At 49.1% G+C, this 24,531-nt stretch overlaps 1 protein-coding gene across 1 annotated transcript in view; it reads left to right on the top strand.

Moving 5' to 3' along the window:
- The first annotated feature begins 1,542 nt into the window (after positions 1-1,542).
- The window catches only part of ZC3H3 (zinc finger CCCH-type containing 3), a 129,159-nt gene continuing 106,170 nt past the window's right edge, over positions 1,543-24,531 (top strand). Inside the window, exons 1-3 of the mRNA XM_058813620.1 lie at positions 1,543-1,621; positions 4,233-5,544; positions 7,181-7,374. Of these exons, the coding sequence (XP_058669603.1) occupies positions 1,576-1,621; positions 4,233-5,544; positions 7,181-7,374 (1,552 nt within the window). The 5' untranslated portion in view covers positions 1,543-1,575. The remainder of the gene's footprint in view (positions 1,622-4,232; positions 5,545-7,180; positions 7,375-24,531) is intronic.

Genomic DNA, 24,531 nt, shown 5'->3' with positions numbered 1-24,531 from the left:
TTCAGCTCATACATGATGCATAAGTTCTATTTAAACAAAGGATTCTGTCTGGTCAGTGTCAACTTCTTCCTCTTAATCCTGACAGTGTCTTCAGAACTGAGCGAGTGGGAAGAAGTTCGTTTCTTCTGATAATAGAGCAATAAATTATTTTTCTCTGAAAGATTTAGGTGTCCTGTGGCTGCTATCTCGCTGTGAGTCCTTTAAAAAATGTATCTTACATAGCATGGTTTCTATTTTAACATTATGTTATAACCTAAAACTATATTTAACACACTACTTAAGAGAATTAATACAGCATAACTTTCTGTTATATAGCATATATAATATTCATTTTAATATTTGAGAAAAGCCAGTAATAAAATATGCATTTTGCACATGGTCATTGGAGATGGGGACAGCTGGACCAACCAGGCAGGGATGGGGACAGGAGAAATGGGGACTGCTGGGCCAAGCAGGGATGGGGACAGGAGAAATGGAGACAACTGGGCGAGGCTGGGATGGGGACAATTGGGCCAGGCTGGGATGGGGACAGGAGAAATGGGGATAACTGGGCCAGGCAGGGATGGGGACAGGAGATGGCTGGATGAAGTTGTGGAAGGAACAGAGGCTGGGATTGAGGAGAGCCATGGTGGCCTAGGCTGAGGACAGCTGGTCCAGACTAAGATAGTGTGAAAAATGTATATTTTATGATTGGCTTTTTGCGAATATTAAAATGAATATTATATGTGTTATGTTAGAAAGTTATGCTGTATTAATTTTTTTAGTAGTGTGTTAAATATAGTTTTAGGTTATAACATAATGTTAAAAAAGAAACTGTAAGATACTTTTTTTTTAAGGACTCACAGCAAGATAGCAGCCACCTAAATCTTTCAGATTAAGAGAATTTATTGCTCTCTTATCAGAAGAAATGAACTTCGTCCTGCCTTGCTCAGCCCTGAAGACACTGTTAGGATTAAGTTGAAAAGAAGTTGATGCTGACCAGACAGAATCCTGTGTTTGAATTCAATTTATGCATAATGTATGAGGTGTATGAATATGCAACAGGCTATTGTTTTTAAGGGTTAATCCTCTGTTAATGTGTGTCCTTTTTTGGGCTTATTTTGCCCAGAGAAACATACCAGGACGTCCGTGACTCTTTGTTTTTATTGTCTCATATTGTCCTAATCCAAATTGTCCAAATTTTTATTACTCTAATTGTATTGCTATTTTTATAACCATTTTATTACTATTAAACTTTAAAAAATAATAAAAAAAAGTGATTGGCGTTTTTCACAATAGGAACAGGGGACAGAGTCTGGTGACAGCTGGACCAGGCTGAGATGGGAACAGGGGACAACCGAGCTTCTATCCCAGGCCGGGGTCAAAGGCCGGGGTCAGCCAGGCCGGGCTGGGTTAGGCCCAATCCCAGGCCTAGGCCCGGGCTCAGTTTAGACCGCGCTGTCCCTTCCCGGTTGCCCAGCAACGGTCGCGGGAGTCACGTGACCGCCCAGGAGCGCTCACGTGGGTCCGTTGGCGTCGGGCGGCGCCGGTTGATGACGTCACAGCGCCGCGGGGCCGTCCGGGAGTGCTGCGGGAATGGAGGAACGGGAGAGGCTGTGCCGGGAGATCCGAGTGCTCCAAGGTTCGGGAATTGGGGAAATTGGGAATGGGAGAGGCTGTGCCGGGAGATCCGAGTGCTCCAAGGTTCGGGAATTGGGGAAATTGGGAATGGGAGAGGCTGTGCCGGGAGATCCGAGTGCTCCAAGGTTCGGGAATTGGGGGGAATCGGGAACGGGAGCGGCTGTGCCGGGAGATCCGAGTGCTCCAAGGTTCGGGAATTGGGGAAATTGGGAATGGGAGAGGCTGTGCCGGGAGATCCGAGTGCTCCAAGGTTCGGGAATTGGGGAAATTGGGAATGGGAGAGGCTGTGCCGGGAGATCCGAGTGCTCCAAGGTTCGGGAATTGGGGAAATTGGGAATGGGAGAGGCTGTGCCGGGAGATCCGAGTGCTCCAAGGTTCGGGAATTGGGGGGAATCGGGAACGGGAGCGGCTGTGCCGGGAGATCCGAGTGCTCCAAGGTTCGGGAATTGGGGGGAATCGGGAACGGGAGCGGCTGTGCCGGGAGATCCGAGTGCTCCAAGGTTCGGGAATTGGGGGGAATCGGGAACGGGAGAGGCTGTGCCGGGAGATCCGAGTGCTCCAAGGTTCGGGAATTGGGGGGAATCGGGAACGGGAGCGGCTGTGCCGGGAGATCCGAGTGCTCCAAGGTTCGGGAATTGGGGGGAATCGGGAACGGGAGCGGCTGTGCCGGGAGATCCGAGTGCTCCAAGGTTCGGGAATTGGGGAAATTGGGAATGGGAGAGGCTGTGCCGGGAGATCCGAGTGCTCCAAGGTTCGGGAATTGGGGGGAATCGGGAATGGGAGAGGCTGTGCCGGGAGATCCGAGTGCTCCAAGGTTCGGGAATTGGGGGGAATCGGGAATGGGAGAGGCTGTGCCGGGAGATCCGAGTGCTCCAGGGTGCGGGAACTGGGGAAATTGGGAATGGGAGCGGCTGTGCCGGGAGATCCGAGTGCTCCAGGGTGCGGGAACTGGGGAAATTGGGAATGGGAGCGGCTGTGCCGGGAGATCTGAGTGCTCCAGGGTGCGGGAATTGGGGAAATTGGGGAGAATTGGGAATGGGAGCGGCTGTGCCGGGAGATCTGAGTGATCCAGGGAGTGGAGGGATTGGGGGAACACCAGGAAATGAGGGGACACCGAGGGGAATGGGAAAAAAAGGGAGAGAAGGACGAGGAAAAGAGGCCGGATCTGGAAACTGGGAGTGGCTGGAGCAATGTGAGAGAACCTGGAGGAGGGATAAGGGGAAATCTGGGCATCTTGGAAGGTGGTGCAGTGTTTTAAGGGAATTTTGGGAATCTGCTTCGGGACAGGGAAAGGTTGTGATGGGACCTGGAGGTTTTTTGGTGGGGGTGGGACGTTGGATTTTAGGGGAGTATGAGCAGGATGGGGATGGAGAAGATCCCAGAGTGTTGGAGAAGGAAGGAATGGGGAGAAGAGAGGACTCGGGAGTTCTGGGAGAAGAGGGAAGTGATCCAGGGAGTGCTGGGAAAAGGTGGAAAGGGAAAAGTCCCCGGAAATCCGAATGGGCCAAGGCAGGGAGGGAACAGAGCCCCTGGAGTGCTGGGGGATTCTGGGGTCCCCACACCAGGGAATTCCCACAGTTCTGCTCTCAGCAGGATCTGGGACTCTCCTGGCTTTGGGAAGGGGCTTTTCCCTGTCCCACAGCCCTGAGCTGGGAGCACAGAGGTGGGATGTGGATCCATGTGCCCTTCCCAAGCTCTGGAAAGCACCAGAGCTTATTTTAGCACTAAATCTCTCTATTTTTGTCCTTCACAATGAATTTTCCTCGTTAGTGAGGCCACAACCTCCGCTCAGGATTTGGGATTTACTTCTCCAGGAGCTCCCAAGTGGGGGAATGATGAGAGGGAGGAAAACAATCCTTGCTTTTCCATGAGGAATGTGCTGACTCAGCTCTCCTGGCAGCACCGTGACCCCGGTGAAGGAAAAACTCTGCCTGAAATACCAGGCTCCGAATTCCTTTGGGAAACACTCATGGGAAAGGTTTTCTGAACACTGAGGCTGGACAAGGGCAGGAATTCCCAAATTAACAGGGATGTTGCCTTCCAGAGGGACACAGCAGCAAAGCCTTGGAGTGTCCTTGTGGCTGCTTTGGAGGGAAGCAAGGAAGGGAATTTGGGAAGGGTCTGGAGCACCAGGAGCAGCTGAGGGAGATTGGGGGGCTCATCCTGGAGAAAAGGAGGCTCAGGGGGAACCCTCTGGCTTCCTAAAATTCCCTGACAGGAGGGTGAAGTCAGGTGGGATCTGGATCTGCCAGGACACAGGGAATGGCTTGCCATGGCCAGAGTGCAGGGATAGATGGGATTTTAGGAAGAAATTCTTCCCTGTGAGGGTGGTGAGAGGCTGGGATGGAATTCCCAGAGAAGCTGTGGCTGCCCCTGGATCCCTGGAAGTGTCCAAGGCCAGGTTGGATGGGGCTCGGAGCAACCTGAACCAGGTGGTCCCTTCCCACCCAAACCATTCCTGGCCGCTGTGATTCCATGACTTTTCCTTCCACCCTGGCTCATCATCCGAAACCCGAATGATGGTGCAATTCCAGCACAAGGAAGAGCAGCTCTGTGTTGCTCTCAGATTCCCATGGGATCAGGGAATGAATGCTCTGTCTCCTCTTCCACAGGTCTCATAAACAGCCACAGGAACATTCACGGGAATGTCCCACGCCCGGCGCCGTCGGCTCCTCCGAGGTGGAACAACCCCCGCCAGCCTGGGTACACCAGGAGAGGAGCCTTTTCCACCAGGTACCCCCAGCAGGCTCCCAGGAATTTCCACCCACGCCAAGCTCACTCCTGGAGGAAAAAATACTCCCTGGACAACCGGCTGCCGGGATCGGGGTATGAGGCTGGAAGCGCTTCCAGCACTTCCCAGGGTTTTGGGAGCCTTGGGGACAGCCAGGCTCCTGAGGCACCGGAATCGTCCCCGGAGAGGCACGTGGACTTCACCATGGATGGGAACATCGTTGTGGATATCCAGGTGCCACAGAGGGCTGGCCAGGAAAATGTGGGTCCTTACGGAGAGTTTTCCGGGCGGGAAGTGGCAGTGGCTCCTTCGGCGGATGGAAACATCCAGAAATCTCTTCTCCAGGAGGAAGAGAGAAGACCTTCCCTCTCCATTTCCTTCAGTTCCACCTCGAGGACTGTGTGCCTGCCTGGAAGCGGGGCTGGGAGCTCCTTTTCCACCTCTGGAAGCACCAGTGAAAGTGCCGTGGCGCTGAAGTCAGAGCCACAAAAACCTTTGGAATTTCCAGGTCAGGAGCCAGCCCAGCACTCACTACGGATCAAGGCAGAACCACTCTCTTCAGGGCAGCCAAATGGTGAGGAAGTCCAGGATGCTTCCCTACATCCCAAACTCTTTGGGAATGCTGAGACGCTCTCTCGACCTGCTCAGGCTGGGGTGACTCTGGTGAAGAGCAGATTTCCTGTAATTCCCAAAGCTCCTGCTCTCCAAAAAGCTGCCTCAGCACCCATCTCCAGCAAATCTCAGAAATTCAGGAAAAACAACTACACCTGGGTGGCAAACCCTGGGAAAAGCTCCCGGATTGTGAAGAGGTGGGCGAGCCCTCGAGCAGAAAATTCCAAGAAGGGCACTGTGGGAGTGGACAAAGGTGCCAAAATCTCCCCCAAAGCGGATTTGGGAGCCAAGATAAAGAAATTGGGATTGCAATCCAAGCTGGGGGTTTCTCCCAGTAAATATAAGTGGAAAGCCTCCAGCCTGCAGACTTTGCCTTCCACTTCCAAGTCAGCATTCCAGTGGAGATCCGAGGACCAGAAGGAAGCTCCAGCCCCAAATGTCCCTCGAACCGTCTCCGTCCCACCGGCTCCAAGCGCGGCGTCCATTGTTCCCGGTGGGATGAAATCCTTTGGAGAGGCTGCACTGTCCAGCTACAAAGTGAAGAGTCGGACGAAAATCATCAAGAGGAAAGGGAATGTGGGGTAAGTTGCTGGTTTGGGTTTTGCGTTTCGGATTTTGTGCGTTTCACGCCACGTTGTGGCTGTGGGAGAAATTCCAGCGAGGGTTGTTGTGTGCTGGAGGATTTATGGAATCATGGAGTGGTTTGGGCTGGAAGACCTTAAAAATCATGGAATCTCACACTCCTGTTATGAGCAGGGGCACCTTCCATGACACCAGGCTGCTCCAAGCCCTGTCCAACCTGGCCTTGGACACTTCAGGGATGGGACAGCTACAGCTTCTCTGGGAATTCCATCCCAGCCCCTCACCACCCTCACAGGGAGGAATTTCTTCCCAATATCCCATCTATCCCTGTCCTCTGGCAGTGGGAAGCCATTCCCTGTGTCCTGTCCCTCCATTCCTTGTCCCAAGTCCCTCTCCAGCTCTCCTGGAACCCATTCAAGCACTGAAAGGGGCTCTGAGGTCTCCCTGGATCCTTCCCTTTTCCAGGCTGGACATTCCCAGCTCTCCCAGCCTGGCTGCAGAGCAGAGGGGCTCCAGCCATTGGAGCATCTCCCTGGCCTCCTCTGGATTTGCTCCAGCAGTTCCATGTCCTCCTGATGTTGGGTGATCCAGAGCTGGATCCTGTGAATCCCTGTGGTCACTGACCCTTCCTCACTCAGCAAAGGAAACTGCATTTTCCTTGATTTAATTTCAAATTCTCATAGTTGTTGTGTTGATTCCTGCATCTGTTTCCCAGATCCCTTCAGTGCTTCCTAGCAGGTTTCCATCCTTGCCTTGCCCTCCTGCTTTGCCTGGAAAACTATCCGTGGGTGGATTGTGCTAGGAAAATCACTCTGGAGCAGCCTGGAGAAGCTGGGAATGTTTGGGATTTTTTTGGCAGTTCAGAGAGACCTCCCACACCTTGGTAAATTCCAGCAGAACCAGGGAAGGGATCATCCCCCTGTTCTGGGCACTGCTGAGGCTCCTCAAATCCTGGGGGGAAAATATTGAGGATCTGGAGCATGTCCAGAGTTGGGAATGGAGCTGGAAAAGGGTCTGGAGCACCAGGAGGGAGCTGAGGGAGCTGGGAGAACTCAGCTTGGAGAGAAGGAGGCTCCCTAAATTCCCTGACAGGAGGGTGAAGTCAGGAAGGATCAGGATCTCCCAGAGAACAAGGGACAGAGTGTGAGGAAACAGCCTCAAACTGCTCCAGGGGAGGTTTAGTTTGGATATTTGGAAAATTCTTTTTTGTATAGGGTGGTCAGGCATTGAGAATCCTCATCCCTGGAGAGATTTAAGATCTCTGTGGATGTGGAACTTGGGGACATGGTCAGTGGTGTCCGTGGCACTGCTGGGAAATGCTTGGGACTTGCTGATCTCAGAGATCTTTTCCAACCCAAACCATTCCATGATTCCATGACTCAATCCCTCACATCTGTTGAGCAGAAGGCAGTGGGTAAGTCTGGCTGCCAAACACCTCATTCTCCATCTGTTCCTTGCCAGGAACTCCTCACATTTGCCCATTTCCTTGGAATTCTCTCTTCAGAGCTTCTCCCCCCTCACCCAGAGGAGAATCCCGGTGGGATTTGACTCCTCTTGGAGCCCTGGAGAAGAGCACCAGGAGCATTTTGGTCACTTCCCTGCTCCCTCCTAACCGTGTGACATTCCCTTTCCCAGTTCCCCCACGGATAAGAAGAACATCTCCCCCACCACAGCTCTCAAGAGCCGCTTCCACCTCCGGAGGAGGAATTCCATGAAGGGAAAACCCTCGGTGACAGCGAAGCGCTCCTCGCCCCGGGGCCTGGTGCAGATTTCCAAGCACCGGCTCTGCCGGATGCCGGCGACCAGGACACAGGCAGCCACCAAGGAAGGTAGGAACGGGCATTCCAAGGGCTCGCTGGATTCCAAGTGTTCTTGGATTTGGGAAATGTGTTGCTGAGTCCTCCTGGAGGTGTTGTTGGTTATGGAGCAAACACTGAGGAGAAATTTGACTCCATATCTCTGTTGTCCTTTTGGTATTTCCACAAAAAATCTGTTTCCTATATTTCCTGGGATTTCCCTGGATTTTCAGGAAGGTTTTCCAAGATGAGAGAGGTTGGCAGAGGCAGGAATACACAAATCTCTCACCTGTATTCCAGTTTTGCATCTAATTTGCTTAAAATTAGTGGAATAGAGAATCCCTCATGTTTGGGAGCAGGGAATTTGCATCCATGTCCTGCTGCCTTGGAGCAGAACTCGGAGCTCAGAGTGGCACCTCCACGTGTCTGGGATGTTGTTGGGATGTCGGTGGCTCCAAGTCTGGTTCTTCTGTTCCCTAGGGATATTTTTGTGGATAAAAGGCTTCCCCCACCTGGGATTCAGTTGTTTCAGATGGATGTGAGGCACAGATTTCCCTGTGGCCCTGTGAAATTCCCTGTGGGAATTGCTAGAGCTAGGAGAGGAGTTAGGATCACATTTAGCTGGGATTTGTCTCTAGTTATATTTTGGAATTATTTGATGTTTAAACAGCTCTGTTGAGATGTTGTGGAGTTTTTCTGGATGAGGGATTTTGGGCAAGGGGCTGGAATGCTAGGACAAGGGGGAATATAGCTTCCCCCTGCAGAGTTAGATGGGAAATTGGAAAGGAATTCTTCCCTGGGAGGGTGGTAAGACCCTGGAATGGAATTCCCAGAGAAGCTGTGGATGTCCCTGGATCCCTGGAAGTGACCATGGCCAGCTGGGATGGGGATTGGAGCAACCTGGGATAGTGAAAAGTGTTCCTGTTCATAGCAGGGGTGTGGAATTCCATGATCTTTTGAGTTCTTCCAACCCAAATCATTCCATGATTCTGTGAAAAGACAGAAAACTCTGGAGACATGGAACTACAGCATTTTAACCTTGGGGGGAATTGAGGCAGTGATGATTCCAGGGATATCAGCTTGTTTGGAATCCCAGTTCCTTGATTGAAGGGAATGTTCCTGCACTGAAATCTTGATTTTAGCTGGATAGGAATGAGAAAATAAAGCGGGAATGTGGTTTTGCTCCAGGCTTTGGGAAGTTGGCAAATAAAAGAGATTGGAGTATGGAAGAAAAAAAAGGGATTAGGTCTGAGAAGTTCAGGAGGAGCCTGGATTTCCTTGAAATTCCCTCAGTGAATTTTGGATTTGCTCCCTTTGATTAAAATTGACTTTCTGGATTTGGATCCTTTTGTACTTCAAGATTTTTCTTGGAGAGCTTCAATCCCAGGCAGAGGATTCACAGCTTCATGTGTTGGAATATTCTTAAACTCTGGGTTTGGAAAGCTGTGGAATTATTCCAGGGCTGTTCCTCTGTGTGCTCCAGGACTTCTGTGTTATTTTTTTCCCCCAGGTTTAGTAGGTGAAGATTATTGGGTGGTGGATGGGGCAGGGATATTCCCAAGTCTGGAATGCTCACAGGGATTGGGACAACTCCCATGTTCCCTATAAATGTATAATTATGGATGTGGTGCCAGTGTTTTTGGTTCCACAGGGAGCAGGGAATAAGTGAAGTTTTGTGGATTCAATTCCTGGCTCCCAGGTTATCCAAGAGGTTTTGGGAAAGTTGTTTTGGTTTCTTTTGGGGCAAAGTGTGGATATTAATCCTAGCAAAAATATTGTGGATATTAATCACCACAAAGGGGTGGAATTTCCAGTCTTTTCCATTTCTCCTTGGGCAGGTGTGAGGGAAGTAAATGGGGTTACTGGGATGCACTGGGAGCAGAGTGGGGTAGGAATGGAGCAGGGAGGTGGAGGGGAAGACAGAGGGGAGGAATGTTCCCAACTTCCTGCACGGCAGCGTGGCTGGAAAAGCTGGATCAGCCCCTTCCGTCCCCAGGGATGTGGGGCCTGTGGTGACACAGCCTGGCTGGTTTCCTGTTTGTCCTGTTCCACAGGATTTGGGGATCTGTGGCACAGCTCTGTGGGCTGTACAAGGACATTGCTCCTGCTTTTCCCAAGTCCTGGTCTGTCTCCTGACTTTCCAATTCCCTTCTTGCACCCAAATGGATCTGTCTGGTCTCATCAGTAGGGAGCTCTTCCAGGCGTTGCTGAGTCCTAAACTGGGATTGGTGTTTTCCAGTGCTCTGTCCACTTCTCTCTGTGGGAATTGCTGTTACTTAGGAATCAGAGAGCCAGTGGAAAGTGGCAGATTGGCAGGAATTTTCTTGGGATTTATTTGGGCTGTTCTGTGAGAGATCCACCTGCAGCTCTTACCAATTAATTCCAAAATACTTGATTAAGTAGGGTGTTTAATAACAACTCAGATATTGGAGTGTGTCCCAAATGGAAGCTTTTCCAATGGGATGGTGGAACAGGGAGAAAGTTCCAGGTCAGGCTGCCTCCATCACCTCTGGGATCCTCAGGGATATGATGGAAGAGGCATAAAAGGTGTTGGTTGTTTCTCTCCTTATCCAGGAAAAAGCTGGAGGACCAACAAGGATCATCAAGGTCTCGTGTGCCAGTGTTTTGGATAAAATCATGGAATGGTTTGGGTGGGAAGGGATATTGGAGATCATGGAATTCCAGTTCCCATCATGGGGCAGGGACACTTTTCACTATCCCAGGTTGTTCCAAGCTCCATCCAAGCTGGTCTTGGACACTTCAGGGATGGGGCAGCTGCAGCTTCTCTGGGAATTCCATTTCAGCACCTTCCCAATCTCACAGGGAGAAATTCCTTCCCAAATCCCATCTGTCCCTGCCCTCTGGCAGCAGGAAGCCATTCCTTGTGTCCTGTCCCTCCATCCCTTGTCCCCAGTCCCTCTCCAGCTCTCCTGGAGCCCCTTCAGGCTCTGGAAGGGGCTCTGAGGTTTCCCTGGATCCTTCCCTGCTCCAAGCTGGACATTCCCAGCTCTCCCAGCCAGTCTAAATGCCAAAAGAGCTTTTTCTCCATGTCCTGTCCCATCACCTTGGGAATCCTTTATCCACTTTCTCCAGACTGAAGATGGAATATTCCCAAAAGTCCAAGGATGGCATCTTTTTCTCACCAGTTTTGAGGGAAAATGCCAACTTTCAAGTGAGGTTTGACTGATCCAGGTGTGATGACAGCGGGATATTCCTGCTTTTGCCATCCTAAAAGTCCCATGCCAGAGGATATGGGAGTCCCATGCTTTCCCAACAGCTTTTTCCTGTCTTTATCTGGGATTTCTTGCAGGATGAGGCTTATTCCCAACCTATTTTTGACAACAGACAAGTGAATTGTGGTAGTTGGGAACTTTTCCTCGACATTCCTTGGCTCATCCTGCTTGGGCTGTCATTTCTTATTCCCAGGACTTTTTCCTTGGAAAAACTAGGAATAAGTGCTTCAAATGAAGATTTCTTGATTTGTTTTCCAATTAATTTTAATGTCAGAGATGTGGCAAATGTATGGACAAGGAGAGTGGGAGTGATGACTGTGTGGTACGTGTGGGAAAATTGGGATTTTTGCAGGAGAATCAGGGGCTTTTCCAGGAGAATTGAGGATTTTTGGAAGTGCACACAGCCCTGCAGAGGGCACTCGTGCCTCTCCCATCTCCTCAGTCCACCTTTTTCTGGTTATTGATGGCCTAATTTCGTCTTTATGTGAAAGAAAGCAGATCTGGAGTAATTTGCAGCAATAACCTGCTAATGCCGGGCCAGTATCAAAATTCCCATGTTCATTCCCGGTGGCAGATAAAACACTAATATATAATTATCCTTGCAAATTGGATTGTTTTAAATAACCAAAAGGCTACGGCCGGGGAGAAAACCATCCCATTTCCCTGGAGTTCCTATTGCGGGGTAATTGCTGCGTTCAATCAATTTCCTTGGCATTAGAAATTCCATCACAATCAACATTAAGCTTTATTCATTGTGATGGCAAAGAGCCGGATCATTTCTCCTCTTTTCCTTAACTGGCAAAATTAATCAGGGAAAAGATTTTAAACATTTACCCGTGCGAAAGAGGTCAGCTCTGCCACTATATTGCTCAGCAGATAAGGGGGCTAATAAAAAGAAAATTGAATTACTAATGATCGCCAGGAACAGAGTATATAAAACCTGGCAATCGCCCGGTGCAGGAAAAAAAGGGAATCAATTTTCTCCGGACAAGGTGCGCTCGTTTTTTATTTTGGCTCATATTATCAGCAATTTAATTGGAGAGAGCATAAACAGGAGGAAACAGTTAGGGAATAATGAGGCTGGAGGTGTAAAATCCTGCAGGATAGATGCTGGACGCAATTTATTTGGCACAACAGATAATCACTTTAATTGAATCCAAAAGTGCAGCGTTCAGCAGCGCCGGCTCTGCGCCTCGCCCGGGGGGATCATGGAATATTACAAAGAGGCTCCTCCGTGTCTTTTCCACCTCTGTAATGTCCCCTTCCAGGCAGGACTGCTCCAGGATTGCTTCGGCACAGTCACAGCTGGCTGGAAGCAGGAGATGGAGAGAGCACAAGGGAGATTCTCCAGGGAATTTTCCTTATTTATGTTGTGTTTGTTCCTTAAATAATTCGTTGCTTGCCCGGGTTGGGTGGCTCCGTGTGAGACTGGTCGTGTCCTGCTTGAGGTGAACTTGGAGTGGTTTGGACTGGGAAGGATCTTAAAGATCAACTTATTTTGCTGTGTCCTGAGTTCAAAGCCTGGCTCCCTTCTCCTGCTGTGACTTCCAGGTCTGGCTATAAAAGGAACTTCTAAAGAGATTTTGGATTGTTTTCCTGGGAGAGGTGGGTGGTTCATTGTGGAATTTAGATCCCAAAACAATTTGGATTGGGAGGGACCTTGAAGATCATCCAGTTCCACCCCCCTGCCATGGGCAGGGACACCTTCCACTATCCCAGGTTGCTCCAAGCCCTGTCCAGCCTGGCCTTGGACATTTCCAGGGATCCAGGGGCAGCCACAGCTTCTCTGGGAATTCTGTTCCAGTTCTTCACCATGCTCCCCGGGAACAATTCCTTCCCAATATCCCACTAAACCTTCCCTCCTGCAGCTTAAGTAGATGTGGAATTGTTGCAATTCCCCATCTGTGGCTGTGCAAGTCCAAGGCCAAAGCAGGAGTAATTTGGGAGCACATCCTTGTCAGATCCACTACATCCAACCTGGATTTGTGTTGCTTCCCTTGGAAATATTCCTTCCCTGCTTATCTTCCCCTTTCTCCTGCTCCAAACTGAGATAAGCCAGTGGTTGGTGTTATCAGCTTTCTGCTTTTCCTGTGTCGCCACCCCACTGTTGAAACTGCCAAACAGAAGGAATCCTGTTTGTTTTCCCATCTTCCTAAGGAGAAATTCCATAGAATTCAGAAAACCTGCTTCACTCTGCATCTGCAGAAGCTTCTCCAACTCTTTACTGCCAGAATCACCCTCCAAAAAATTCCCAAAACCCTCATTTCTCTCCTTCTTGAAAGGATGTGACATGAGGGGGTTGGGATGGGCAAGGAGTGTTTGCTTGGAAAAACGCTGGAGGCAGAAGTGGCAGGAGCTGCTTTGCATTACTTGGGTGAGTAAAGGGGGTGTAAATGGTGAGGAGCAAGTTATGGGTGGCATCCAAATGCTCAGCTGCTGATAATTTTATTGACACCGGGTGTTTGGATCCCTCTGGCAGCTCTGAAAATCTCAGCCCTGGATTATATACCCTCTCCTATTTTTTTTTTTCTTGAAGCTTCCAGCAGGTTGATTCCCAGTGGTACAGCAATTGAGGGCATTTTGGAGGTTTTTTCCTTGTTTGGTGTTTTATTGTATATTTATTTTATTTTATTTTTCTTATGAGTTGCGTGAGGTTTTGCTGCTCTTCGAGGCGACGCCTCCGATCGTGTTACAGCCGAGTTAAGCTCTTGATCCCTTCCCTCAGGGAAGCCCTTGGATCACACACAGAACTCCCCAGAGTTCATCACATCTTTTTCTTTGCTCCATCATCACTCCCGTTTTCCCGAGTTCCTTCCAGCTGATCCAAACCCCTTCCAAGGTCGCCGCTCTCTGTCGTTCCTCTGTCCCACCTAGATTTTGACCTTGCTTGGAAATCATTCCATTGCCAGCTCTCTCTTCCCTCTGGCTTGTCCTTGGGAGCCAGGGGTGGAGCGTGGCTGGCGAGGTGGCTCCTCACTCCTTCAGGAATTGGGAAAAGTTCACATTCTTGGCTCTTTGCCGGGCCCGGTTACGTCAGTGGTCGTAAGTAACGGTTTTGGGTTTCCGCCTTGACTTGGCATTTCCAGGTGACTTGTCCCGAGCTGCAAGAGGAGCTGCAGGCCTGGAGCCAGGGTTGGGAATTCTCTTTGCAGAGCCCTCTTTTAAAAATAACAGTCTGCTAGGAGCAAGGGGATGGGCCTTGCTCAAGGAAGTGTTCCCATGTGGACGTTGGATTTGGGATCGGGGAAATTGGTGGCAGTGACAGAGGGAACATCTAGAGGGAAATGGGGATCCTGAAGGTGACAATTCCTGGGTGTCTCTTTCCCTGTGGAATTCGACCTCAGTTTGTACGCTCAATTTGTTGTGGAAGCTGCATCCGTGGACGCATTCCAGGCCAGGTTGGATAGGACTTGGAGCAGCCTGGTCCAGTGGAATGTGTCCCATGGAAGGAGATGACCTTGAAGGTCCCTTCCCATCCAAACTATTCCATGTTTTAATGAAAGTCACCTCTCAATCCCCATTTTAGGTAGTTTTACTTCAATATTTTTGCCCCAGTCCCTATTTTAGAGCCTCTCTTGTGCAGCTCCAGCTCTGTTGGATTGGGAAATTCCATTGGTAGCCAGGAGCTCTTTAGGGAGTAATCTGTTTATACACTAATAGGAAGAATATTTGGCTTTGGGGATGGATGAGATCCTTCCATTGGTCTGACCCTTGATATTTCCAGGTCTGTGGGGGGCTTCGTGTTAGACTCCAAACCTTTCAGGGATGGCACAGTCTGGAACTAAAACAGACAGGGGAAAAAAAATACAGAGGGGAAAAAAACGTAGGAAACACAGCAATAGGTCCTAAACTCCTCATTTCACCTCCTAGAGCTTGCCTGGCCTTAAATATTTCCAGGAATGGAGCATCCACAAATTCTCTGGGCAACCAGGACCTCACCACCCTCACAGGGAAGAATTTCTACCCAATATCCCATCTGAACTTACTCCCAGTTTGAAGCAAATCCCCTTTATCCTGTCACTCCATGCTCTTGGGAACAGATCTTTATCTTGGAAATAGATATTTATTTGTCCATGGAATGCTTTGGCTTGGAAGTGACCTCTAGGAGTCTCCTAATCCAGCCAAAAAGGAAGCTTTTAAACCAGTTTTGGACCTGCTGCTTGGAATTGGGTGGAATTTCAGTGCTGATCCCTCTTATTCCTCTGCTTATCTTTCCTTCCTAAATAAAAATAAGGAAAATAAAAGTGGGTTAAGGCACTTGTAAAAACCCATAACCTGAGAAGTGACAATGAGTCCCTTTTCCCTGTTTTTTTTTCCCCTTTTTTTTGCTATTTTCTCCTACTTAATAAACTGTCTGATGGTATTCCCAGCACGGTCACAGTTGGAATTACTGATGCCGGCGTGGATGATCAGAGTATCCTCCACTGCTCTGTCAGGATTCCCAAAATCCCGCCCTGGCAGATGCTCAATTCCCCGTAAAACCTGCATAGGTTTCTCTGTTCTGCTTTATGCTTCCAGTTCTTTCCCAAATCCCAGTTTACACCCTAAGTTTTAAAATTTTCTCATGGAAATCTTCCCATTTGGTTTTCCTTGTAACGACTCGGAAGCGTCGGAGGGAAATTCCTCTCCCCGGCTGCTGAGCCGAGTTAAGCCGTTCATTCCAGGACTCGCTGGATCGCTCTGTGTGCTCTACAAAACCGTGGAAATGAGCAAAAAACCCTTTGGAATATGGAACAGATGCCAGAGTGCACCTGGAATAAGGGATTTGTGGACTCGGCAGCATCTCCCGAGTCCTACAAAACTCTGCTGTTCCAGCAGCTTTGCCGGAGTTTCTGCTTCAGCCTGAGGGGTGGGGAAATGCCTTGACTTCGCTTGTCAATGGGAATTTTGCTGCCATCCCTCAGGAAATTTGAGTTCAAGGAACGTTTCCTCCTCCCCCATGCCTCTGGATAATCCCCACGCGTGCGGTTTTCGGGGGGCTGTTTCTATTTTGGATTGTTTGGAGTGGTGTCAAGTGGGGATTTCGTGTGGAGGTGTGGACGGGATTGGCTCCAAAGCTGATCCCACGTGTTATCAGCCCTTAAGCTGCCCTCAGGGGCTCTCTGTTGGAAAAGGGCACGGGAATTCTTGGAGGTTTAGTGTGGGCTGTAAACTCCAGTGTTGGTTGCGATGGGAAACCCCATGTTGTTCCTCAGGGCACCAGCAAATGTCCTGGGACATCTTGTCCTTGGATGGGGCAGAGAGAGCCCAGGGAAGGGTGAGTGGCTGGGATGTGGCATCAAACTTTTTCTTTTTCCCCATGGAATCACAGAATGGTTTGGGAAGGATCTTGAATATTATCCAGTTCCAATCCCCTGCTATGGGCAGGGACACCTTCCACAATCCCAGATTGCTCCAAGCCCCATTCAACCTGGGTTTGGACACTTCCAAGGATAGGACAGCCACAGCTTCTCTGGGAATTCCATTCCAGGGCCTCAGCACTGTCCCAGTGAAGAATTCTCTCCCAATATCCCATCTTTCCCTCCCCTCTGGCAGTGGGAAGCCATTCCCTGTGTCCTGTCCCTCCATCCCTTGGCCCAAATCCCTCTCCAGCTCTCCTGGAGTCGCTTTAGGCACTGGAAGGGGCTCTGAGGTTTCCCTGGATCCTTCCCTTCTCCAGGCTGGACATTTCCAGCTCTCCCAGCCTGGCTGCAGCCGTTGGAGCATCTCCGTGGCCTCCTCTGGATTTGCTCCAGTATCTCCATATCCTACTGATGTTGGATCTCTGAGCTGGATGCAGAATTCCAGGTGGGATCTCATCTGTGCAGGGCAGAGGGGCAGAATTCCCCCCTCTCCTGCTGCCCACGCTGTGGGATGAGCCCAGGATATGGGAAATTTCTGGGATGTGAGCACACATGGATGAGGCACTTCCAGTTTTTCATTCACCAAAAACCCCCAGTCCTTCTCCTTGGTGCTGCTCTCAATCCATTCTTTATCCAGCTTTGGGATGGGAAAATGTGCTTGAATCCCAAGGCTCAGGTGGATCAGTATCAAGTGCTCCTTTTGGGATTTAAAAAAGCAAGGAATTCTTTCCTTTTGACGAAGAACCCAACCTGCCACCCAAATGATGTTGGTTCCTTGCTGGGTCGAGGTGTTTGCAGTGATTGGTGACCTTAATTTAGCAGTGATGACTTCCAAATGCTTTCCCTGTTATCAGGAATCAGGGAGTGGAGCCCTCCCTTATCGGGAAGCAAATCAAAAGGGAATTTGATGGGGTGAGGTGAGTCCATCAGAGATCCCTCTCTGTTTTTAAAACAAGATTTACTCTGCTCTCTCCACATTAACTGGGGCATTTTACGGTGCTCCCCTTTCCGTGAGCTTCCGTGATCCATCATTTCCCGGCTCGCCTGCCGGAGTGGCTGTTAGATTTTACTACAGCAAACACTGTAAAAGGGCATTAGAGCAGTTAAATCTGGAGTCTTGCTTCCATAAGGAAAAAGAAAATGCTGAATTAGGCACCAGAAAAGGCAACCACAGCGATACTTTAATCTTGCATAAATTATCAGAAGAGTCAGAGGCGAGTGATTTTATGTATTGTTAGAGCTTTGCTAATTAATTATTCCGGAATAATTGATGTTTAGAAGCACCAAAGTTGGGTCCTTTCCTGGCTTAATGGACTTTCAATATGGCAGCTGGATTTTTATTTCTTTCTTAATTTTAACCCTCCTGTCCATGGGGTTAATGAAGTTGCTTTCCTAAATATGAAGAGTCTAAATAATAATTAATCAAGGAAATATCGCTCCAAAAATTGAGGGTCTAAGTCAGTGGTGGTTTTGGGGACATTCCTGACATCCAGGGGAAGCAGAGTCTCCAGTGGGAATATTTGAAGGATGAAATGCCCTAAAGAAATGGAAAAATGTAAATAAGCTGAAGAGGAGCAGGATTAGATTGGATTTTGGGAAGGAATCCTTCCCTGGGAGGGTGGTGAGGAACTGGAATGAAATTCCCAGAGAAGCTGTGGCTGCCCCTGAATCCCTGGAATTGTCCAAGGCCAGGTTAGATTTGGCTTGGAACAACCTGGGATAGTGGAAGGTATCCCTGCCCATGGCAGGGGGTGGAACTGGATGGGATTTTAGGTCCTTTCCAGCCCAAACCATTCCATGATTCCCTTTGGCAGGAAAAGATGGCCTTCCTTGGATCTCTGGGATTGGAATGACCTTCTCATCAATTTCTTCATCTCTTTCTGGAGAGTTTGGATTCATTATTTCCAAAGGATTTCAGATCCCGGTAAACCCAGAACTCCAAAATGAGGCTTAGGGTTCACAGAATTCCAGCTGGCCGTTTGTGGCACTGGTGGGGCCAGGCTGGTAACCACTGGGTGCTTTGGGTGATCCCAGTTCAAGAAGAATACAAAGAGATGATCCCAGTGGATTTTCGGATTCCCTTGGGAATGTGACAAGGAATGGAGTGACGGGACACAGGGAATGGCTTCCCACTGCCAGAGGACAGGGAGAGATAGGATATTAAGAAGGAATTCTTGGTTGTGAGGGTGGTGAGGAGCTGGAATAGAATTCCCAGAGAAGCTGTGGCCATGGAATTGTCCAAGGCCAGGTTGGATGGGAATTTGAGCAACCTCGGATAGCGGAAGGTGTCCCTGCCCATGGCAGGGAGTTGGAATGTGATGATCTTGAAGGTCCTTTCCAACCCAAACCATTCCATGATTTCATGATCACGACCCCGCAGATATCCTGCCCCCTCCTGCTGCCTCTGGACATGGAGGAATGAGTGATAAAATCATTCTCCCCAGGCAGATTGGATTTTGCAGTTTGTTTCCAGAGCTTGGCAATCATGTGCTTGGTTGGATTTTGTAGCACATCCTGTCAGGACCCAGGACATCCCTCTGTCTGTCCTGAGCAGCCAAGACCCCTGCCAGGGGTCTTAGAGACCCTGGCACAGAGCCCAAAATGCCTGTGGTTTTGATTATGACCCATGCAGCAAGTTATCAACCTTAGATGAAGATCTGCAAGCCACGACAAATTAAGTAGAATGATAGTGAATTTATCACAAGGTGAAAAAGTAGATTTTGGGGTTTTTAGAATGGGGGTCCAGGGGGGCAAGATGGAAGGATCTGGACGTGTCCTACCTTTCTCCTTCTTCTTCTTGGCCTCCATCTTCTGCTGTGATGTTGGCACTTTTAGATTGGTTTAGAGTAGAAGCTCACTGTCTAACATAGGTGATAGGTATTGGAAAGTAATTGTAAACATTGTATATGTAGTTTTTGGTATAAAGACATAACACCACCCCAGGGGCAGGCAGAATGCTTCTGACTGTCTTGCTGAGCTGACCTCGGCTGGACAGGAGAAAGAATTTTATATGTAAGATACAATAAACAACCTTGAGACTGAGAAATGAAGAGCCCTGACTTCTTCAAGCACTGGGCTGGGAAAAGAGACTTTCCAACCTTTCTCGGGGTCACTCTGACCAGCTGGAGACCCCGACACATCCACTTTTTTGGGATGGGGGAAGATGGGGCCTGCAAAGGACAGGTGAGGACAGGTCATGAAGTGAACAAACACTCGTTGAGCCAAAAGGGGTTTAGGAGAACAATGTTGTTTAGGACATACAATGCCGGTAAAGTGATCCCTTCTCCTGAGCAATTCCAGCCCCCGGAGCAGGGGGATGCCCAGCCCCAGCGACTCTCCCACTGTCACCACTCTCCTTGTGGGGCCGGGCAGGGCGTGGGTGACAGACATTCCATGGCCTGCACACAACGTGGGGAAAGCAGCTTTGTGGAAAAGCGTCCTAAACTTGATATCTTTGTTTATCTCTTCCCAGGCCCTGGCTGGCCCCTCGAGACAAACAGGTGCTAGTGCTTGCGATTCCCAACAGCCGGAATAATTCCAAAAGGAGGTTGTGTTTACGTGGGGAGTTATTCCTGCCTCCCTTCAGGGCTGGAGCATCCCTGTGGCAAATGGGCTGGGAGTGGACACAGCCCCAGGACCTGGAGTTGCTCCAGCCTGGCCTTGGAAGCTTCCAGGGATGGGGCAGCCACAGCTTCTCTGGGAATCCTGTGCCAAGGCCTCATCACCCTCACAGGGAAGGATTTCTGCCCAGTATCCCATCTAACGCTGCCCTCTGGCAGTGGGAAGCCATTCCCTGTGTCCTGGCATTCTATCCTTTATCCAAAGTCCCTCTCCAGCTCTCTTGGAGCTCCTTTAGGCACTGGAAGGGGCTCTGAGGTCTCCACAGAGTTTTCTCTTTTCTCCCAGCCTGTCTCCATCCCCTGGATCAACTTCTTGGCTTTGTTTGATTCCCTCACTTTCTGGACACATCCAAGACATTCCAGCTCCTTGGACTCATCGATAACTTAAACCTCAGGGTCCCGTGCCTGGATTTTTTTCCTTTATTTCCCTTTTTCCACTCTCTCCCTGCCTCGTGGGATCCCTGCTCCTTCTCCCTGCCCTGGCCCAGCTCTCGCGTGCCTTGACTTAGCACAGGGAATCCTCAGCTCCTCTCCTGGGAGCTCCCAGCATTGCTGTCATTCCCTGAGGGAACACTGTGCCCTGCTCCAGGGCTGTCTGCTGTCTCGAGTTAGAGACATTCCTGAATGGAACGTCCTTAATTCCCACACAGATGCTGCAGGAGCAGCATCAAGCCCAGCAGTAAAATGTAGTGAAGAATTCCAGAGTGAAATTGAGATGGGAAACCTCTGCTGCTGCCAGGCTGGAAATCTCCAGCCTAGGGTTTCCCTAGGCTTTTTAATGGAAGTACGAGCTTGTTTTATGTTGTTTTATGTCATGGGCTCTGAAGTGAAGCTGGGATCAATTCTGGAATTCTGGGATCAGTTCTGGCTCCTCTTAACAAGAAAGACAGTAAGGGTTTGGAGCATATCCAGAGAAAAGAATGGAGCTGGGGAAGGGTCTGGAGCAACCAGGAGCAGCTGGGGGGGGGCTCAGCCTGGAGAAAAGGAGGCTCAGGGAGGACCTTTTCACTCTCCACAACTCCTTGAGGGTGGAATCAGCTGGAAATTGGGCTCTGCTTCCAGGGAATAAGGGACAGGACCATAGGAAACAGCCTCAAGTTGTGCCTGGGAAGCTTTAGTTTGTGTATTGGGAAAATGGCTTTCATGGAAAGGATTGTAATGCATTGGAATGGGCTTCCTGGGGGAGTCACATCCTTGGAAGTGTCCAAAAAATGTGTGGATGTGTGGATTTAGCACTTGAGGACAGGGATTAGTGGTGGCCTTGGTGGTGGTGCTGGGTTGAGGTTTGGACTCTATGATCTTGGAGCTCTTTTCCAGCTTTCCCTTCCATGATTCCAGACTTTGCTCTATGTTGTTTCTCTTGCTCTCACTCTCTGCCTTGACCCTGTGCCTAAGAGCAATGATTGGGAATTTGGACATGGAATTTGATTTCTTTTTTGGAGTATCCCAGAATCACAGAATTGTGGGAACTGGGAGGGACCTTCAAGACCATCTAATCCCACCCCTTGCCATGGGCAGGGACACCTTTCACCATCCCAGATTGCCCCAAGCCAAATCTAACCTGGCCTTGGACACTTCCAGGGATCCAGGGTCAGCTGCAGCTTCTCTGGGAATTCCATTCCAGCTCCTCACCACCCTCCAAGGGAAGAATTCCTTCCCAATATTCCATCTATCCCTGCCCTCTGGCAGTGGGAAGCCATTCCCTGTCTCCTGTCCCTCCAGACCTCATCCAAAGTCCCTCTCCAGCTTTCTTGGAGCCCTTTAGGCACTGGAAGGAGTAATTCAGATTTATTCCTGTTTTTTTTTTTTTTAATTTTATTCCTTAACACATTCCCTGATATTTCTGGTAATACATTGCAGGAAACATTGATTCCAAAATATTTTTTTGTTGTGTTATTCCATCCTCACAATTCCCAGACAGTTTTCCCTTTCAACTGAAAGGACATTTCCCTCTTTGTTGCATTTCCATTAATGGATTCTCACCATGGATCCACTTCCCATCGCATGTCAGTCACTGCCTGTTCTGAAGGGCTCATTCCACACTAAGTGGTGTCTGTCGGAAAAGACTTTTCCCTTCCCCGTTCCATCCTCTTAAAACCCAATCCTGGACATCACAGCGGCCACTTGGGCTGTGCTGACACTTCCTTTGTCCTGTCCCCTCTTCCTAAGGATCTTAGTGCACATTCCAGGCTGCCTTATTCCCTAATGCTTTGCTTTTTCTCCTTTAAATATTCATGGGAGCAGAGTGGCCTGGGTTGCTTAATGGAGCAGCATTTTCCTTGGAATTCAAAGCAGGAGTGTGCTTGTTGCCAGTATGTTTTAAAAACTTTTCCCAAATCTTGAATCCTGTAGGATTGAGGTAATTTCCCAATTTCCCGATTCTGGAGTTGATGGTTGTGAATGTGCTGTGTTGGGAGGAGGAGAAATTCCATAAACTTCCAGTTTCTCACTAGACAAGGATGTATTATCCTATGAAAAGGATCACTGACATTCCTGAGGGATTTTTAGTGGGTGGCTTTTCCTCTAAAACCTGGATAAGAAGAGTACTCAGAAGGAATTTAGAATCACAGAGTAATGGAATAGTTTGGATTGGAAGGGACCTTAAAGATCATGGAATTCCAACCCCTGCCATGGGTAGGGACACCTTCCCCTGTCCTAGGTTGCTCCAAGCCCGCATCCAGTCTGGAATTTTGGCTTGAGTCGGCATTTGCAGCTCCAGATGCTCCTGGATATCCTGTGGATTACTGAAGAGTGAAATAAAGGAATGCCAGAGATTTTTCAGGGAATTTTTTTTCCCTTTCAGCTTTACTAACCAGTCAGCTCCCAGTTCATTCAGGTCACTATTGGGATGCCTGGCTCTCCTGCTGCTTGCATATTCCATATATTTAGGAGATGGTTCCTGACACATTGCCTAGAGAGAATAATTGGGATGTGGCAGCTGAGTGAAAAAGGTTGGATGGGATTTTTCCTTCCGGTGTGTGCAGATGGATGAAGTTTGGGGTGATTTGTTTTATTTTTATTATGGAAAAAATAAAGGGAAACAAAACAAATTCCCAGAAAACCACCAACAAAACCGTTTATGTTCAAATCAACTGGGATCCAGTGGGGATTCAGCCAAGACAGTGGGAGACAGGAGGGATTTTTTTTTCCTGTTCTGGAATTTCTGGTGGCCTAGAAAGGGGTTTACCATTTGGAGATACTCTTAAATCGGAATACCAGCAATCCCTGGAATACCTGGGGAATGTCCTTCAAATCCATTTGGAGTTGATTAAAACCAAAGAGTCTTTACTGTTGCTGGACCTCTGTAACCTTGGGATAAGTGATTTTACTGCTTTTCCTGGATTTTGCTGCTTGGAAAACGGGAGCAGATTTGGGAAAAAGAGATCTGTGAGATCTGGGGAAAAAACCTCCGGCAGATCCCATCACTGTGGGATCTGGGCAAAAATCCCACCTATTGGGCAGGAATTCTTCCCTGCGAGGGTGAGGAGTCCCTGACTCAGGTTTTGCAGAGAAGCTGTGGTTGTCTCATATTTGGAAGTGTTCCAGGACAGGTTGGGTGGGTCTTGGAGAAATCTGGGATAGTGGAAGGTGTCCCTGACCATGTCAGGGGGGTGGAACTGGATGAGCTTTAAGGTTCCTTCCAAAGCATTCCAAGATTCTGTTCCCTGTGCTCTCACTCCCTCCTGGGTGTGGCTGGTGATCCTTTAGGTCCCCATTCCTGTAGGATCAGAGTGGTATGGGGAGATCAAGCAAAAGAAAATGGAGAGAAAGTCAAAAGGGTTTGGACATGGCAGGGGGAAGTGGGAAGTGGATGAGGGACAAAGAAATCATGGAATCATCAAGGTTGGAAAAGGCCTCTAAGATCATCGAGTCCAGCCATTAACCCAGCAACAGCCCATGTTCCAAATTCCACATCCACACATTTTTTGAACCCTTCCAGGGATTGTGATTCCACCACTGCCCTGGGGATGCCATGCCAAGGCTTGTCAACTCTTTCCACTGAGAAATTTTTCCCTGATATCCGAGCTGGACCTCCCCTGGTGCAACTTGAGGCCGTTCCCTCCCATCCTTGTTCCCTGGGAGCAGATCCCAACTCCCACCTGGCTCCACATTCCTGTCAGGGAATTGCAGAGTGAAAAGGTCTTTCCAAAGCCTCCTTTTCTCCAGGCTGAGCCCCTTTCCCAGCTCCCTCAGCTGCTCCTGGTGTTCCAGACCCTTCCCAGCTCCATTCCCTTCTCTTGGACTCACTGACCTTAGAGGGCTTTTTCCAACCTTATCGATTCCATGAAGAGGAGGGACTCAGGATCAGTGCTGGGAAGAGCTGGATCAGTGAGAAAGATGCTGAGGATGTTTTGTGACCAAGATTTTAAGGAATGAGAGGAAACCTGGAGTTGCCACCCTTCTCCCTCAGAAGTGATGGAGGGATCCAGGTGGAAAGAAAAAGCATCAAAGCTTGGGTTTTTTTCCTCCCCTCCAGTTTTCTCTGAGTTTGGAAAGTTTATTTCCGAGGGAGAAGAGTGGAGCAGCTTTTTTCCAGCCTGGAGTGGTATTAATTGGTTTTTGTTTGAAATATTTACGGGATGGGAACATCAAGGATGAGCCGCTCTCCCTCTAAGTGGCCTTGACAGGTGACATTCCCTGGCAGCTCCAAGTCCCCACGGTGCAATCGGGTGGATTTGAGAAGTGCTGACTCTCCAAATAAACCAGGTTTATGGATTGGCCTCAGTCTTGTCCTAAATCTTGTTTTCTTCTGGATTTCGTGGGAGTGTTTTGTGTGGACTGGTTGTGGTTTGGGGGTCTTAGGAAGTTTTTTTGTTCAGGTTGATTTGTCTAAAATATGGGGCTAAAATCATAGAATTTAGGGAAAGGTTTTATTCTGGGAAGTTGGATCTCGTGGTTGGTGGTGGGATCTCACTATCCCAGCACAAGGAGAAGGTGTGGTTTTAGGGACTGGAATGTGTTTGGAATGTGGGGTGGCCCTGGAAACAGCTGGGA

The sequence above is a fragment of the Ammospiza caudacuta genome, chromosome 1 (assembly GCF_027887145.1).
Source record: "Ammospiza caudacuta isolate bAmmCau1 chromosome 1, bAmmCau1.pri, whole genome shotgun sequence".
Lineage (NCBI taxonomy): Eukaryota > Metazoa > Chordata > Aves > Passeriformes > Passerellidae > Ammospiza > Ammospiza caudacuta.
This window is presented reverse-complemented; position numbering and strand designations above follow the sequence as displayed.